The sequence below is a fragment of the Manis javanica genome, chromosome 5 (genome assembly GCF_040802235.1).
Source record: "Manis javanica isolate MJ-LG chromosome 5, MJ_LKY, whole genome shotgun sequence".
NCBI classification, from domain to species: domain Eukaryota; kingdom Metazoa; phylum Chordata; class Mammalia; order Pholidota; family Manidae; genus Manis; species Manis javanica.
In genome coordinates this window covers 173140224-173157985 of record NC_133160.1, presented here as the reverse complement: position 1 = coordinate 173157985, position 17762 = coordinate 173140224, and the positions used below count along the sequence as shown (strand labels likewise).

Here is a 17762-nt window from a genome sequence, read left to right as displayed (position 1 = left end):
CCTTCTCCTATGATTCCAGAAGTCTCCACACAGTCTTGCTCTCACAGAGTACACCACAGTTATCTGGCACTGAGCGGGTGTGCAGACGTGTCTTGAATATTCAGCTCTGTAGACTTTTCCTCTCACACTGCGGCTTTTCCCTGAAAGAGGATTCTTACTAACAGACAGACCACACCCCCTACCATCTCCCTTCACCCTCCGCCACCTGGCAAGGGGCTGTCAGCAAAGCACCTCCCTAGGTGGGGGGGCCAGGGCTTTAGGAACTCCCGCCTGCACCTCAGCCAAGTCAGTCAAGACACGGAGGCCTGGCTGCAAGCGTACAGTTTTATTGGCGATAGTGACACACAGTGGAGGCACGCCCGGGGGGCGCCAGTCTGGGGATCACACCGTGGGAACAGGAGGAAAATCAGTTCGTGAAACAGAAAATCAAGGGGGGTTAGTACAAAATGTGGCAAGTGGACGGAAAACTAGAATCTCCATCATAAGTCTCCCTTAATAAAAGCTTTTACTTTATGAATTAAATACATTGAGAAACACAGTGAAAATATATTTACAGTCATTTAAAATGGGCACTGCCAACATATTTAATTAAAAAATCTTTCCTGTTTTTGCCTGTTTTTTTTTTCAAAAAGATTTTAAATATGACTTTAGTTTTTAAAAAATACAATAAGGAAATAATTACAATCTTAATATGAAAACATTTTACAACTTATAGCCATGGTAAGTTAATGCTGAATATCTATAATTTAAAAGTTGATGTTAAAATTTAAAGTTACTATTTCCTTTCTCATTAGAAAATCAAATACAAAGATTATCTTATTAAAAACACCTTTGGTCCCTAAAAATTATGAGCTAATGACCCCATTTTGAAAATATCTTCCCATGGCGGCTAGAAATACCTGATAATACTTGTACTGTCAAGTCAAGCTTTTCGGGAAGCATGTAACGGGAGAGATTTCACAGAAGATGGACAGAAGGAGGCACCTGCAGCAGAGGCTGCCCCGGCGCAAAGCTGTCCTGCGTCTGCAGGTGCGGGGGCCCAGGACAGCTTGGCGCTCCCGGGCAGCCGCCCTGACTCACCGCGATGCTGTGCCGCGTGCGTGCGGCGCGGAAGGTGTAGTTCATTCTTATTTCACAGTATCACCCAGCCCATCATGGGAATAACGAGACAGCAGTAGCAATGGGAACCAAAACATGGTCAATAATCACCCTCTTCAAAACTGTGCCATGGATTTGAAATGACTTTTCCTATGAAAAAAAATAAATTTTCAAAATAAGAAGAGGAAGGCGATAGCCTAAACGTGGAAAGTCTTAGGATCCCTGCCAGCTGCGTCTACTGCAGCGCTGCTTCTGGCCACTGAGCTCCTCGAAGAGGCTATGGGCAAAGGTCACAACCTGCAGGGTGGCAGTCGGGACTCGGGGGCAGCCGCCGGCATTTCTCTACAGGGGAGGCCATGAGTGCCACCCCTGCTTCGTCCTCAAGAGGCACTGCTGCATGGCTTGGGGAGTAAACAGAGAAACTGCCAAGTAAGCGACGTCATGGGCAAGACTGCCCTCAACGCAGCATGCTGGCCAGTTAGCCATCTCTGCTGGAAAGAAGGGGTGTGGACACAAACAAAGGAGTTGTGTCCACAACCCCCTGGCCCAGTGTCAAAGCTGCCCCCATGGAAGCCTGCACACAAGTGCCATGTGGTCGCCACAGTTAAACCTGGATGTCCTTCCTGGAGCAGACACACACTTTCTGAAACAGACTTTGTAAAAGGTGGCACATCTCCAACCTATCAGAGCAGTTTGGGGTTTTTAGAAATAGCCAGAACTAATTTGGGACAAGTGAGATGAATCAGGTGTAAGATCAGGTTGGCAACACCTAGGTGCACAGAGGGGACAAGACATGGACACGGCCTGTCTACAGTCACCAGAGCCAGACCCAAGAGAGCTCGGACAAGGCCTGTGCACTGGGGCCACGTGCATCCACACAGTGAGTCCTGGCCTCTAGGACCAGTCCCCAGGCCCACCCTGGCCACCCAGCGGAGGAGCCGTCCTGAGCACGGCCAGGGCTCCCTGGCTTCTTGTCCCTCCGCGGACTCCAGGAGGAGAGAGAGTGGGCATTCCCACCATGTTGTTTCTGTGCAAAAGTTCGGCTAGGACTTAAGAACATTATAAAAACATAAAAATGGAGGAGATTTTTGAAGGTTGCTAACACTTTACAAAAATACAGCCAGAAGCAGAGCCCTGAGGCTGACAGCGCGGCTGCGGGTTCTAAGGCAGGGCACGTCCCACAGAGGGCGGCAGGCCCACCCCAGCCCCTTCTGGGCAACCAGCACATGCCTCTCACGTTTGGTCTGGATCCTGCCACAGTCTGGCTGGTGCTGTTAGACGAACATGTGACATTTTGGTCTGACCTCTCCCAGGGAACATGACCTGTGCCTCACAGGAGATGGGGTACCTGTCCCTGGGGCACATTTTGGGAGGTCAATGACATCACCACTGTCAGAATTCTGACAAGGTGTCTAATGTATGTCTAATATGTACAGATATAAATTAAAAACTATTTATTGAACATATACAAATAAATAACTTATTTTGAAGCAACTGCTTTAAACTGACTTTCTGACCAAATCCAAAGACACTGAGGGGAACATACATTTATCAAAGGAGTCCAGTGTTGGCAGCCTGGTTCCCCTTGCGGCCCATCTGAAGTGGCTCCATGCCACGCAACAGGGTTTAAGTTCGCCATCCTCTTTAAAAGGCTTATGGTTATGAAAGCATATTAAAAACCTGGGTTTTTTAGACACAAAATATTTCGCCAGGAGACCAAATCCTGTATATGGCACCAACGGGCTGTTCCCCTGGGCACAGCCGTGGAGCAGGTGGTCGGGGGGGCGGTGTCTGAGGCCCCCTGGCTGCACTGCGATGCTCTGCGGAGGCCCACCCGCGTGGGGCCAAGGTCAGGAACGCAGGCGCTGCTCATCCTTCCCTTCTTGATACGATCAAAACCTGGCAGTAGTCCTGGGCAGCACTGGCTTAAACGCTTAAAATCCTGGAGCTTTACTTTGAGGTTCATCTAACCAGAAGGCAGCAGAAATCTATGGCTAATCAAACTTCTTTCCCTTTCCAGAAAATCAGTTTCCTGGGATGCGGAGGGGAGGCGTCCTAGGCCGAGAGAACAGGTCAGACGAGGCTCCTTCCAAGTGACACGGGGAACCGAGCCGAGGCTTTGGGAGGCTTTCTCCCTCCCGTTCCCGGGGGCCAAACGTGCCAAACGCTGGCAAGACAAGCCATGAACTGCTCAGCTGTGAGGGAGGGGCCCTGGACAGTGCCAGGTGGCAGTGCCAGGTGGCAGCCATGGACCAAAATGCTCCTGGCAGGTGGATTTGCAATGAATTCAAGTTTCCGGTGGGCTCCGGGCAAACAGCCTCCCGGTGCTGCTGTGAACTCTTCCGGGCACTGGCGCCGGCCTCCCGCCCTAGTAACTAAGTCCGATCTCACCCACGCAGGGCGCGGCCCAGGCCCTCGGCCTCAGGAGGCTGCAGGGCTGTGACCGGCCCCAGGATGGGCTCCCAGGCGCAGCTGGGAGGAGGCGCCGGGGGCTGTGCCCCTCCTTGCCTTCGAGTCCTGTGTCTGATCGGAACACATGCCGGACAGTGGACGGAGGCTCACAGCAACGGTCCCTATCTTGGTGGATGAGCCCCTCCCTGCGCTGACTGGTTCCCATGGGGCTGCGAGCGGGGTTCCTGGGTGGCTAGCTTCACTTCCTCCCCAGGGGCTGCACTTCCCACAGCTGAGAATCCCTGAGGTCCCTCTGGAGACAAAGGACAGTTAGTCTGGTTCTTAGACCCCCTGTGGAGACGAGCTCCAGCTTCGCTCTCAGCATCTCAGCTCTAGGAAGCAGCACACAGGCTGCAAATGCAAAAACCGGTGAGGAGCCGTGGGGCCCGCTGACGTCCCCTGGCTTCGACCTGCAGCCTGCGGGCAGGGGGGGCGGGAGGGGAAGCTCTCCACAGTCCTCGGCTCCGAGATGTTCCGGGTCTGTAACTGGGCCACTTCCAGAACCTGCTTCCTTTCAAAGGATGCCCTCCCCAAACCATGACCCCGCCCTCTGAGGATCACCTGCTGGCTCTGCAGGGCTGGGACAGTGGGATGGGGGGCACACACATTAGTTAAGAATAAAAACCACTCCACTGCCTCTCAAAAGCAGTACAAATAATAAAGCATGATACAGAATCTCTGACAAATCCTTAGAGCGAAGTGCAACACACAATAAAGAACGTTTTTTAAAAGTTTAAGAAGAATGGCAGCTTTTCATGTCCTGGTGACAAAAGCATTTGTCCAGAAAAAGGTAATAAAAAGGTAAAAATGCTTCACAGCGCCATCTTCTCCTGCCTCTCCCTCTAGTGATGAGGGGGACAGGCATTGGGGGGGAACACTGGGACACAAGGGGATCATGCTGTTCGTGTCCCAGCTACAAAACACGCTGGGCCCTCTGGGCAGAGAGCGAGGCGGTTCCAAAGCCCGTGCTTGGCCTCACTCCTGCCCAGAGGAGTCCTGCTGGGCACTCGGCGTCCGTACTCGCGTGGCCAATCCAAGGACTTCCCCAGGTACAGAGGCCTGACTTCTCCATTTGCTACTGGGTTCTTTTACAATACCTTCATCCCTTTTTGCTTTTTAACAAATAAAGTTGGAAACCAAAGCATTATAAGTAGATTTCTTTAAGGAAAACCATTACACAGTAGAAAGAATACACGGGCCGGTCTGCGTATTGGCCACAGAGCTCAGTCACAAACCCTGGCGTCCTGCAACAGGGGCCACGCGGGCGAGCACCCTGCGGTCAGCATCGCAGCAGCACCTTCCTGAGCTGACAGGTCCTGCCTTCCCTCTAGGTCCCGTTCTTCAGCTCCCACTCCTAGCAACGGTGGAGAAAGAAAGTACACAGGTCAAAACCTGGGATGCCAGGCTGAGATGAGGCACGCTGCACCCCAGTAGCATCTGTGACCTCATGCACGGGAGCCCAGCTGCTGCGGGAACCAGAAGGGCGGTCCCTCAAACACCAGAACAGGGAATCGCCATTTGGCTCAGAAATCAGGTCACCTCCAGGGCCAGTGAGGACTCTGACGTGCCACAGGATCAAAGTACGAAAATGGGGGTGGGAGATCCCAGCAGGGGCCTGCACCTCGGGACTGCCTTGCTCTGTTCTCAGTGGCACTGGGGCTGGAGGGGCTGGTCTGATGCCAACGCCTGGCCCAGTCTATTTCCACGGCAAACTGCATATCTTGACATATCATGTAAAATTAATAATTTCCCACCTTGTCTAGAATCAGAAGTTGAAACTTAATTACTGTTTGAAGCATGGCATAGCAAATGTGACAGAAACACCACCAAACCCGAGCTGCCTCCACGCCAGTGAAACCAGGCCCAAGCACTTCCCGGTCCTGCAAGGGGAGGAGAGCCTCGGATGCCCACCCCCCATATGCCCTCTGCCTGAGGATAGGCCAGGATGCCAGCTCTAATTAGTCCCATAAGGCAGGGCAGCTTTTAGAGACAAGACAGGTATGTGCGTTGTGTTTAACCACCACCAAGCACAGGTCACACAGGCCACAGCACAGAGGATGCCAGGCAGAGGGCTCCAGGGACCTGCCACAGCAGGAGATCCCTGAGACCCGAGCCTGGCCGTGTTCCTCCCCACCAAGGCTGCCTGAAGCCACTGGGATTACTTCTGCAGCCACCACGCCCCAGCCTTAGCACACAGTGGTCCCCGCCTGGGGACACACTGGGCCTGGAGCTGGACATCAGGGCCACGGTGAGCCCCCTTCTCAGCCAGGAGCTCCCATGCCCAGTGACCCAGAACCCTCTGGCCTTCAGGGAGCGCTCACTGTCTCATGCTCAGAGCTCTCCTAGTCAGAAAGTGGACTTATTTTAGAAATATTGCCCGGGTAACAATCTCCATGTCCAGAAAGATCAGACTCTTCTAGTCCTCAGGAAAAGGCTGGGTGAGCAGATGAGACCACATGTGTGATGCACCTAAAAGTGATTGACGTTCCCAGAGTGGACAGGCCACCATCCCTGCCTCCAGCTGTGGTCCCTTGTCACTCTTCCCAGGAATCCTGGGAAACCCCTGCTCAATCCCATTCTTTCAGAAGGCTGTAGGCACGATTCCTGGCTGCTTCCTTGGCATCTCTGGGCCGTGAGCAAGGAAGTGGCCCTCTGGGAGTGCAGGGGGCCTCACGGCCAGCTGTGCAGCTGAATCAGCTGTAAGCACGTTTGCCGTTTACCATGAAAACAGGTTGGAAACTGGCATGCCGGGCCTTTGGCTGGTGGGACCACACACAGTAAGGGGAGCTCTTTCAGGGCTGGCGTTACACAGTTGCAAATCTGATTTCCTTGATGGTAAAGAAATCAAATAAATGAAATACTTGTACTGTATTTCTCATCTGCAAGTGATTAGAGGACTTCACCAGACAGCTCAATTCTGAACGTCTCTCAGCCAAAACATATTCCTCTGTAAACGAGCATCAGGCACAAACTGCAGACACTTGCCAGATGCTCAGGGAATGACAGAAATGCTGCAAGCTGATTCTTCCCCCAAATTCACCGACATCCCCCCCCATCAAACACATGCGCTAGGAAGGCCAGGTCCCCAAGGATACTGTCACAACCACAGGGGCCCTTCCGGGAACACTCCTGGGGGCGGCAAGGGTCAGCTCTCCCACCTTTTGGAAAATAATGCCTTTTTAGCCCACTTGGAACGGGCAGCACTGCCAGAGAAGAAACGCATGGGGCAGCACTGGTGGTCAGGGGCAGACTGGGGCGTGGCGGCCTCCACATCTGACCGCAGGGCAGGGCAGGGCAGGGCAGATCATCTGACAGATTCATGTGATTAATTATACCAGGTATGTTTTTTTCCTACACACCTCCAGTTCCTGCCATCAGAACTGTTTGCTTTGGTAAACTGCACATGATTTCTAAATTCTCTGAGATTTTTAGGTTTAGCAACACAAGTCGGTAGTCAGCTGACCCCGCTGGAGGCTGGGGGACGCCGCCGATGGGGCAGGTCCCCGACCGCAGGCTGGTCAGGAGGAACCGGAGTCTGCTGCTTCTGAGCTCAGACCGCAGCGCTGCTGCCCCGACTGGGCCACCTCTGGGCCGGGCGCTGGGCTGTTCTGCCTCTGGGGAGGAGGCTTCCTGAAGGAGGCTCTGCCCGGGGAAGCCTGGCCCCTGAGGGCAAACTCAGCTCCTTCCTCCCTCCCCCCAGAGCCTGTCGGGGGAGCACCCAGGCCGTGCCCCGCGGGTGGCGGCTCACCTTGGCCTTGCGGAGCACGTGGCCGCGGTGTGGGGAGCTGCAGGCCGGCTGGCTCCTCCTGAGGACGGCCGCGCTGTTCACGGGCACGGGACCCTCCGCGTCACTTGTTTCGCAGCTGGACAGGGGCGAGTTCTCCAGGGCCTGGTGCCGCAACACCGGAGACTGGGTGGAAAGATGGGGCTGCGTGAGGCATGGGCCATGCCGTCTGTATTTCCCAGCAGCAGCAGAGCGGTGTATTTTAAACAAAAAACAAGATTTTGAAAAAGGCAAAAATAAGAAAAATAATGATAAGGACGACCTCAGAGCTGGGGCCCTCTCCCATCTGTGCAGACATGGGCTGGGCTCAGAAGGTGCTAATGTGCCGCTGGGGGCGGGCAGTGGGCTCCAGCCCTGGCCTTCGCGTCACCCGGCCCTTCTACCGTGACTGCACCCTTCGCACTGCGCTTTCTAATTAATGCGCCAGGAGCTGCTCCACCTCAGCCACCCCTGCAGCCCCCAGGCCACAGTGACCTCTGGGGACTGCGGTTAGGGGCGAGGGGAGCAGCAGCCCCTGAAGCCAGTCACGTGGCTGGGCTCATCGGGGTGACTCCAGCTCGGTTAATGCTGAGAATGTACCACCTACGTGGTGCAGCTCACATATGCCAAGGGAAGCCACCTTCTGGAACATTTAAAAGGGGACAAAATGTACATTTGGTTGCCAAGCCCCCCATCCTGACCCGTCCACCAGATTACAAGCTGCTCTTTGGGAAAAGCGTGGCAATTAGCTGCGCGTCCCCCGATGAGGTCTCCGAGGCCCAGGCGCTCCCCACCACCGCTGTGTGATGCGTGACTGGAGATCCTGATCAGGTCCTACGCATGCATACGGATTTAGGGGAATAGGGCACCAATCACCATTAGGACAGCTCCCTTAGGGCTCCCTATGAGGGCTCCCGACCATGGACCCTGGGCAGCCAGCTCTCCCCGTGTTCTACCTCACTTGGAAATGCTTCTCAAAGGCCACACTGGCAGGGCAGGAGCAGGGGAAAGAGCCATGGCAGAAAGGACAGACCTCCTCTGGGGGGCCTAGGCTGGGTTCTGAAGCAGCAGGTTGGGCCACAGAGGAGGCAGCCGAGCAGCAGGTGCTGGGCTGGGGCGGGGAGGGCACCACGGGGCTCTGAGCATGGAGGTCGCCTCAGCGAGAGCAGCTCGGGGAGGAAGCACAGTGAGTTCTGCAGGGAGGGGGACCTGGGCACTGTGGGCACAGACAGCTGTTCCCGAAGTCTGACTCGGAGGGAAGGTGTGACGTACAGCACGGCGACTGGAGGGGAACAGGAGCCCAGGCAGCATCCTGAAGGAGGCCGGCAGAGGGGCGGTGCAGATCCAGAAGAGAAGCTGGCACGGCCCCTGAGCAGCCCGGAGAGCTGGGACCAGGGCGACCCCGCCCCTATTCCAGAGGGCTGGGACGTGGCGCTGGCAAGTCTAGGTCGCCCTGTGGTGGGGGGCGAGGGGCCTGAGTGGTGCACAGGCTCTCCTGCCCTCAGCCCCCTGCTGACGAGGACCCAGGGGCCCAGAAGTCTGTGTGCCCCGAGGAAGACCCCTGGCCCAGCACCAGCACGCGCAACCTACTGCCCGCTCCTGTCAGACTCGTTGTGCCCTGGGTCCCATTTATGCCACACACGAGAAGCTGTGTGGCCCCAGCCCTTGGTTCAGATTCCCACTGCACCCTCCCCTCCCTGGTGTACTGCTCCCCACAGCACCTGCCACATCCAACGTCAGCGGCTCTTACGGGGCTTCCCTCCAGAGTACTGGCTCCGCGAACAGTCCCCGGCGCACAGGAGGAGCACAGCCCACGCATGTGATTGTTGCATGGATGAAAGGAAGGGCTACAACACATGAACGAATGGACACGCTCTCTTTGGTGAGGCGTTGAGCCCAGAGCTCTCACACGCTTGGTCCTTCCCAGGAGGTAATACCATCACCCCTACTTTACAGACAGCAAATCGAGGCCTAGGGAACACTGGCCTGTTTGATCCCAGAGCCTCTTTCCTGAACACGCCCACACCACTGGGCTGTGGCAAAAAGACTGGCGCACATTTGGTGTTTTGATGACAGAAGCGCCTACACTGCTGCCAGAATGAAATCTGCCAAGTAGGAGAGGGGTGGTCCCTGGAGAGGGATGGGAGACTGGAGTTCGTAGGAGGGGGCTGACTGTGTCCGTGGAGAGCGGGAGGACCAGCCGGGCAGGCGCTCAGCAGGGCCGCCAGGGTGGGGGTAAGCGGCAGCGGGGGCTCAGTGGCTCCTCCCCCAGACATCCGCAGGCCTTCCCCACTCATTCCCAGTGCTCGGAAGAAGGGACCAAGGGGTTCAGCAGGCTCAGCATTTTGCCGAATGGTTTGGAAAGAAGGACCCCAAAGGAGCATTTACGGTGCTGGCGAGGTGGAGGGAGGGAGGGAGTGCTGTGGGCTTCCCTGGGAAGGAGGACATGCGCTAAGATTTGCGCCAGAGAAGCCGCCTGCCTTCGGCGAGCTCACCTCGTTGCTGTGGGCCTCAAGTTCCTATCTGTCAAACGGAAATGGTAATGCCAGACTCACAGTGAGGACCCACCCAGAAAAGGCCTGAGAACAGGACAGCAGGGTCTCAGTGGCTCTGAGGGAAACAGGGGTGAGCAGTAAGCCATTTGGGGTTCACTCGGAAAGTGATTTCTGCTCACTGGTTTCTCCAGCAAGGGTAGCATTCTCAGAACATGCTGGGCATTCATGCAAACATGCTACATGGATTTAAGGTTTCTGTCTAATGAACTGGCATCAGATCAGGACATAGTTCAAAGAGAGAAAAACAATTATACCAATTAGAATCAGATGCACAGAGGAAGAAAACAGACCTTGTTTCCACCACCTTTAAAAAACTTCAGTGAGGGAGATAAAATTCAAGGCCAGCGCCCTTCCAACCCAGTAAGGTCAGTGCCGGAAGCCAGGATGTGAGCCCGTGTCTGTGCTGATGCTGGGGGGTGAGCAGCTACTTTATAAAGCAGCCCATTTGCTCTGGACACCCCTTTCGGAGGGGCGCTGGCCACCATTACCTGTGGACTGGCCGCCCCCGGCCTGGGCTCGATGGCCAGCCCCAGGGTGACGCCACCGGCCAGGGCTTTCCTCAGGCTCTCCTGGACCTCCGTCAGCTCCAGCTCCAGGCTGACGCGCTGCGCCTCCCTCTGCTTGCACGCCTCCTCCAGCTTCCTCAGCTTGTCTTCCAGAACCACCTGGGTCTTCCGGCCTGGAATCCCCGAGAAACGCTGTTGCTCCAACCGCAGGCAAGGATTGCAGAGTGACAGAGCACAAGCACTGGGTGCCTCCAGGAGAAGCTCCGTTAGGTTTGGGGGGTTGAGCTTCCCTGACTTGGGGACTTTCCACAAAACCCAAATTCAGCTGTTCTCTGAAGGAACAAAGCTCTTTTCTAGTCACTTTCCTTTGCTGCAGCTGGAAGAATATGTCCCAGAAGCCAGGCCCTTGGTTCCCAGGAGTCCTGGGTCCAGGCCTCAATGCACTCATCTAAATCTGAGACAGGGGCCGTGGGTGTAGTCAGAGTGGGGTGAGGGTCTCCGGAGAAAGCAAGGCGGGGTACTTACGGTCAGAGCAGAGTGGCTGCATGCAAGGAAACCCCCTACCAAAGCTCCGTGTTAAACACTAAGCTCTAGAGTCATTCTTCGGTGAGATCAGTTAATGTTCCCCAGATAAAGGAAAGCATCTCAGCATAGCCCATGTTTTATTATGTGAACCATTTATGATCATGTGTAAGGTTCACTTTAGTATGCTAAAGGGACTTAATGTCTCATCAAGGACAAACATCCTAAGACCACTTTTAACAAGTCCACACGCCTAAGCCCTTTATCAGTGCCCCCAAATCCTCAAGTGCCTATAAACCCCCTAGACAGTGCACTGCCTGGGCTCTCTTGTCCCCTGGCCCGAGCTGGGAGCTCTGTCCTCTACTGTACCGCTCAGTGAAAGCGTCTTGCTGGCCCTCCTACCTTCGGTGTTTACTGAGCTTATTCTTCGGCTCCGCAAACAAGAACCCCGGCGTCAAAACGAGGAACTTCTAGTACTGACTTGAAAGTCTGAACATCTTGTAAATTCTTCTACCAGATATTCTAGAACCATCCTATTTGCCCCACAGTAAAGCTATCATACAGCTGCATCTCCACAGACCATGGCTCATGTTTCTTTAGGGCACGTTTGCTTCATTTATCTTATTTGAAACTTGTCACAGTGACATGGGGAAGCAGGTAATGTAGTCACTGGACAAATCAAAAAACTGATTCCAGGGGCTCGACAGATGGGTGACCTGGACCCTGATGTAGTGCCAGCACACGAGACTGTTTCAGGGCCCGGGTCCATCTCCTGCATCTCCACAGTCCAGGGAACTGGGCACCACGGAAGGAAGAGCCTCCGTCTGTCTTGCTGGCCTTCGGTCCCTCCCAGACGCCCTTGGGCCACACGCCCCCTCCTCCTCCTGCAGGGCTCTGACCTGCACACCTAGTCTCCACTGTTTCCAAAAGCACTTCCCTTCCTAAAAGTCCCGTAGGCACAAAGACTGAAGGCCCCCGCTGCACGCAGACCTGCCACCGCCTCCCGCTGGGTGAGCTGCTCCAGGGCAGTGCTTCCTCTCCGGCCCTCCAGGCCCTCTGCGCGGGCCTCCCTCAGAGGCCGCCCCGGTCCGACTCTGAAGAGGCAGTCCTGAGCTGAGGCGATACCCGTTTAAGTGGTCCTGTGTCCAGGGCCGGGAGCCACATGCCCAGGCCTGCCAGCGCGCGTGACCACACCTGCAGCAGAGACCCTCCGGCGCTGGCTCAGCTCCCCCGACCGCTGCCTGCGGTCTGACTTCCTCCTCGGGGGCTGTCCCCGCTGACCGGGCCTCTTCCCCTGAGCCTTCCCAGCACTCAGACACTGCCTCCCTCACCAGTGCCGTCTTGGGGAACCGAGGGTTCCTTCCCCCCAGGCAGAGGCCTCTTCCCTGGGCTTTGGAAGGTAGTCTGTCCCTCTGGGCCATCCTCCGGCTTCATTAGGCACACTGACGGGGAACTCTGAGCCCTAGGCTGCAGGGCTTGTCCTCAGAGGTCTTTGCTGTTACACCCGAGGGCAGGGCAGCTTCCCAGGCCTTCCTGCCCCGGTGAGCAGGCTGAGGGTCAGCTCTGGCCTCCTCCTGCCTGTCCACCCTGGCCCCTGACCTGGCTAACAGCAATGCTTCCAAACTGCGCAGTGTGACGCAGTCCAGGACGGGGGCCCTGGGAGCGACAGGCCTGTTGGCAGACAGGAGCCCGCAGCCCGCAGCGCCCCTTACCCGCATTCACTTCGATGGCCGCCTTCAGGTCTCTCCTCTCTCTCCGGAGCTGGGCCAGCTGGCTCCGCAGGGCCTCTCTGCTCTTCAGCAGCTCCCCCTCTTTGGTCTGCAGCCGCTTGGCATCAGCTTCCACCCGGTTCTTGCCGTATTTGTATTGGTCAGCATCTTGGAAAAGAAAAAAGCAACAATAGGAAATCGGGGGCTGTCCCATCTAATGGGACATTAGGCTTGACAAGCAGATAACAGGGTGACTCAGGCCTGTTTAATCGGTCAGATCCCCCTTCCATAAGGTCGAGAGTGGACCTTCCATCATCTGAAAAGGGGTCCATCCATGTCAAAACAATCTCATGAATTTGTCGGTTCTCTGTAGCGTATTTCAAAATGATTCCCGTGACACTGTCACATCTGAGCTTGACAGCCACGCGTTGGCTGACCCACTGAGACTGAGCACTGCGTAGGCAGGGGGCAGTGAGCGAGCGGGTGGGAGCTGAGGTGTCCGCGCCCGGCGGCCTGGGCGTGAGCCCGGCTGCCCCTCAGCGGCATGACCGAGAACAAGGCGCCGCGGCCCAGCTTCCTCATCCGCGAAGCAGCGGTGATGGGGCAGGTGCCTGCTCAGGGTCAAGTCAGTATCTGAAAGCTCACAGGACCACCACCGATGACAGCGGCGTACATGCTCATTAAATAAAGCGGATGAACGCAGAGGAAACTGCATGTTAGGGAATGTTTTAGGGAGAATCGAGCGCTCTGGCCGATACCGTACCACAGGTTAATATCGCGTCCAGACCCTGACCCGTGCTGCTCTCCTCCAACAACGCTGGCCTTTTGATGATGATAATTTAGAAAAAACCTTTTTGGAAAAATATATCAACAAGTTGAAGAAGCCAGCGAGATGGGTCAGGTCACCAGTTCTGAGGCTCCCACTCTTCTGGGCGGCTTCTAACCGTCAGTTACACCCACAGTCCCTCTGTATTCATGTGCCCCCCACTTCCTCAGGCTCCACCGCACGGCGATCATTTGCTTGCACGTCCGACCCCATGACGAGACTGGGAACGACTTCTGGGCAGAAGCCAAACCAGGTGGTGTGACGGGTGATAATGAAGGCAGTGGACGGGAGGGGTGGCTATGATTCTGGGCAAGCAATTACTCGCCCTAAGCCTCGGCCAACCCCGTGCAAGGCAGAAGGGGGAAGGCCTGCCAGTGGGCAGTTCAGTAATGTACCTGACACGGAGGTGGACACCCGCTGGCAGCCCTGATCTCTGCCCATGACTGCGTCCCCAGAGCCTCGTTCACTCAGACACCATGGGCAGCCATTTGCAGTGCCTGTTCCAAATGCCGAAATCACCGATTCCTGCAACACAGGCTCGGCATTGCCGGAAATACTCCCTTTATGAAGTCAGGTAAAACTCAACAGCCCCCAGCCAACTGCCCTCTGTAATGATCAAACAAGCAGACAAAACCACATGTGCAGCAGTACTTAAAGGGCGGCCTTTAGTGCCCACATCATAACCGAAACCAGAGCACGGTTACTAGTGGCAGGGTCACCACACGTTCAGCACAAAGAGCAAAGCCCGAGCTCGTCACTTACTTCTGATCTGAGACGTATTCCCTACAGACCTACATGCGATGACCCGCACATTCCCACATCCTTCGGTCCTCACACAGTGCCATCTAGTCTGTAAGGCAACTGGCTGAATTCAGCAAAAACACAGAATGTAATTATTTTTCTCTTTGTCACCATTAGATGTCACCAATGTTAATAAAAATTCCCTACAGATGGGCTCATAAAGTAAAGAAATAAATCATCTAGGAAATAAACTAAGTGAAGGTACAGGAGAGCAATGCTAGGGAGAGAGAGATTCCCCTTGGCTCAGGTCTTACGTAACAAAGCCACTCCCTTCTGCCTCTGCGCCCTCCAGAAATGAACTAAAATTTTAAGTGAGTATAAATACCCCCAACTGTTTTAGGGTAATAAGATTGCCAGAAAGATAAGGCAGCACATTAAACACAGCATGAGGATGATTTGGTCCAGTGGGTTCCAGACCTCTCTGCTGGGATGTCTGTCTGTCTGTCAGGGGAGGAGGGATCCGTAGGCTCATGTAAAGAACACATAAGCTTCCTTGGGCAGAGGCAGCGAGTACTGCTGAGCGATTCCCAGGCTGTCTGTGTATATGGCTGAGGACACCACCAGCCTCCCAGCCCTCATGTACTCTCTTAAGTAGGTCACAGTGCAAACAGGGAGGTCAGAGGCCACAGATGGCACACCCCTGGTACAGCCAGCCTTGTCCTCGTTACCAGGGAGACCATCTACCGGTCACACAGAACCAGATTCAAAGAGTGAAGACATGACCCCCAAGTGACTTCTCAAACTCACGACTTGAGTGTAATTCACATGCGCCTCCCCTGGAAGGCTGCCTGGCCAGGCCCAGGCCCAGAGTTGCTGCCCAGCCCTGTGAAGGCTGCACTGGAGCCACACCCTCGGCAGCACCAGGCTGCAGCTCTGCCAGACTGAAGCCACACCACCTACAGGCAGGGCTGCAGCTCTGCTGTCTTCGCAGCCAGGCAACAAGCGGAGCGCCTGGGGTGGGTAAATGCTGCCTGGAGGCTGGGTGGACAGGCGCCTGACACAGCCAAGCTGAGGCAGACGCTCGGATGGCCGCATGGCGTGCGGCTTCTCTCCTGGAGACCAGGGAGGGCACTGCGCGTTCAGTCGCTGCACCGCCTGGGTGGTCTTGCTTCTCTGCTCAGCCTCTCCCCACCAGTGTGGGGCCTGGACACCTGGCCCTGACTCGGGCTCTGTTACCTGCCAGCTGTGATTTCCTGGGAAAGCCGCTTACCTGCCAGAGATTATGCCTACATCTGTATGCTCAGGAAAACGAAATGCCTCCCATGGAGCAGCTACAAGGGTTACCGGGTGAATATAGATGACTAGCAGGGTGCGCAGGAATAAGGATGCCTGCTAGGTCCTTAGATTTCTCTAGTGCCTTGAGGTCCATGTGTCACCTCGATTATTTCACACAAAGCACCCACAGCCACCACTTGTCTCCATCTCTAACATGGAAGCGGACTTTGGAGCATTTACGGGACTGGACCCAAGGCACTGAGCCACCAACAGATCAGAGACAGAAACCGACGTCTCCCGACCCAGAGCCCAGAGCCGCGTGCAGGTCGCCGCTGCCAGCAGGACAGCTGCCTCCCACTTCAGTGCACCTACCCGGTCCTACTGTCAGCAAACCAGCTTCGGGTTTCCTTTTATGCACAAGAGTCAAAAAAGTGGGGTCAAGAAATGGCACATTCCTCAACCCAGCAAACAAGGATGGTTGTGATGCGAAGACGGCCATCTCCTCAGCTGCCCCCGAACCCGGCCCTCTACCCGAGCGGCGGGGAGGAGGTCGTTCAGCCCCAGCTCTGCGAACTGCTAGGAGACTGGACACAGGAAAGCAAAGGGGAACTTACTTGACGGTGTGCGCTTTACTCCGGGGGCCAACTCAGCTTTTTTTTGCTGAGTGCTCAGCATCTTCCCTTTTCCTGTAACCCCGTTGGAGGCTACTGGGGGCTTTTTACTCTTCAACTGTTGAAATAAACATATAAGGAAATTAAAATCAAACGATGTTTAAAAACTTGGGCTTTCCTGCAGTAAACTGTCTCAGTCTCTGACACTTTAAACAGAACCAACCTGGCACAGACAGAAGAAAAAGAGGATAGTAGAAAACGGACTTGGTTTCCAAACACTGAACTGCTGTGATTTTCCCAGACTAGCTAGGAGGCTCCAGCATTGAGGCTCAGAGTAAATGAGGAGCCCTAGGATGTCTTCAGTTGGGATTCCACACAAGGCATCTGTTTCTACTGGGAGGTCATAAAGGCAAGTTGGGAAACTGGCACAGACAGTTGAGTACCAAGAGCATTTGGTTACGATTATTCAAAGTCAATGTTTCTGAAGATTAAAAGCTTTTATTCTGGTAGAATGCTGTTTTGGCGGGCCAGCATGACTGTGCGGTGAGAGGCCTGCTTCAAGAGCTCTTACATGACCTGACTGACATCCTAATGGGCTGAGGAACTACCTTTGGCTCATGCACAGGATCTGAGGAAGGAGCGAGACAGGCACAATACAGAATATATTATAATATATAAACATCATAAATATAAATTGTAATATAGAATACAAGATATAGAGAGTATCAACTAAATTTTAATTAACCAGGTTTTTAAAAAACTTCAAGAGTGCCCCTACTTCTTTGATTGCTGCAACCATAAATGTTGCATTTTAAGGAACATATGTGCACCTTGGTTGTATAATAAATTCAGCTCAATGGCAAAGCTTAACTCCAGGCAGCCAAGCCCCTGCTTTGCCACTACACGACATTTCTTGCCGCTGTGGGCCTGGGTCTGAGGAGGCACACAGATCTAGCTTCACATTCTGGCTCCATCATTTAGGAGGTGCTGAGCAGGTCATTAACACTTTCTGAGCCTCAGTTTGCTCATTTAAAAATATAAGGATACTGATGCCTCCCCACAGGGTTCCTAAGAAGGTTGAAGTTCACACCATGCCCCGCACAGCACATGGCACAGGGAAGGCGAGAGATGTTGCCATTAAATAGCAGGTTCCCCATCAAAATGGCCACATGAGCCCAGCACACTAAAGGTGCTGCAATTCAACTGGCAAATGTGCTTCCTACTTCAAACAAACTAAAACTGAGCACACAGAAACCACATATCAAACTGTTCCAGACTAATCAGGGGACATTCTAAGTGTACACAGTGGCATATCTTGTCCCATGTCTTTTACTAAGGGAACTCTAATACCAATACAAAGATAAATACAGTCAGACACACCTTCTCTGAGGGAGGGAAGCACACAATCTGCCAGACTGACATAAACACCCATTAAAGCCTAGAGGCCATGGCTCCCAGGTCTGACCACCCAGGGGCCTGGGCCCCTCACACTCATTGAATCAGAATCTCCAGGGGTGGGAGCTGAGCAAGTGTTGTTAAAAATCAGAAACAAAAGTCTCCGCTGTGATTCTGATGAGAGCAGTCTGTTGGGAAGAGCTGTTATAAGCCACTACTATCAAAATTCTGGGATCTTCCTAGGCATTCATCATTTTCTTAAGATTACCCAAGAAATGGAAGGAAAAGAAAATAATTTAAAATGTGCTCA

General features: G+C 54.3%; 1 protein-coding gene across 5 annotated transcripts in view; it reads right to left on the bottom strand.

Moving 5' to 3' along the window:
* Positions 1–310: 310 nt before the first annotated feature.
* The window catches only part of AFAP1 (actin filament associated protein 1), a 149758-nt gene continuing 132306 nt past the window's right edge, over positions 311–17762 (bottom strand). For all 5 annotated transcript variants that reach the window (XM_073238022.1, XM_073238023.1, XM_073238024.1 and 2 more), the window contains 5 exons: positions 16061–16175; positions 12608–12772; positions 10356–10546; positions 7298–7459; positions 311–4903 (listed from right to left, as the gene is read on the bottom strand). In XM_073238022.1, the coding sequence (XP_073094123.1) occupies positions 4877–4903; positions 7298–7459; positions 10356–10546; positions 12608–12772; positions 16061–16175 (660 nt within the window). In that variant the 3' untranslated portion in view covers positions 311–4876. The remainder of the gene's footprint in view (positions 4904–7297; positions 7460–10355; positions 10547–12607; positions 12773–16060; positions 16176–17762) is intronic.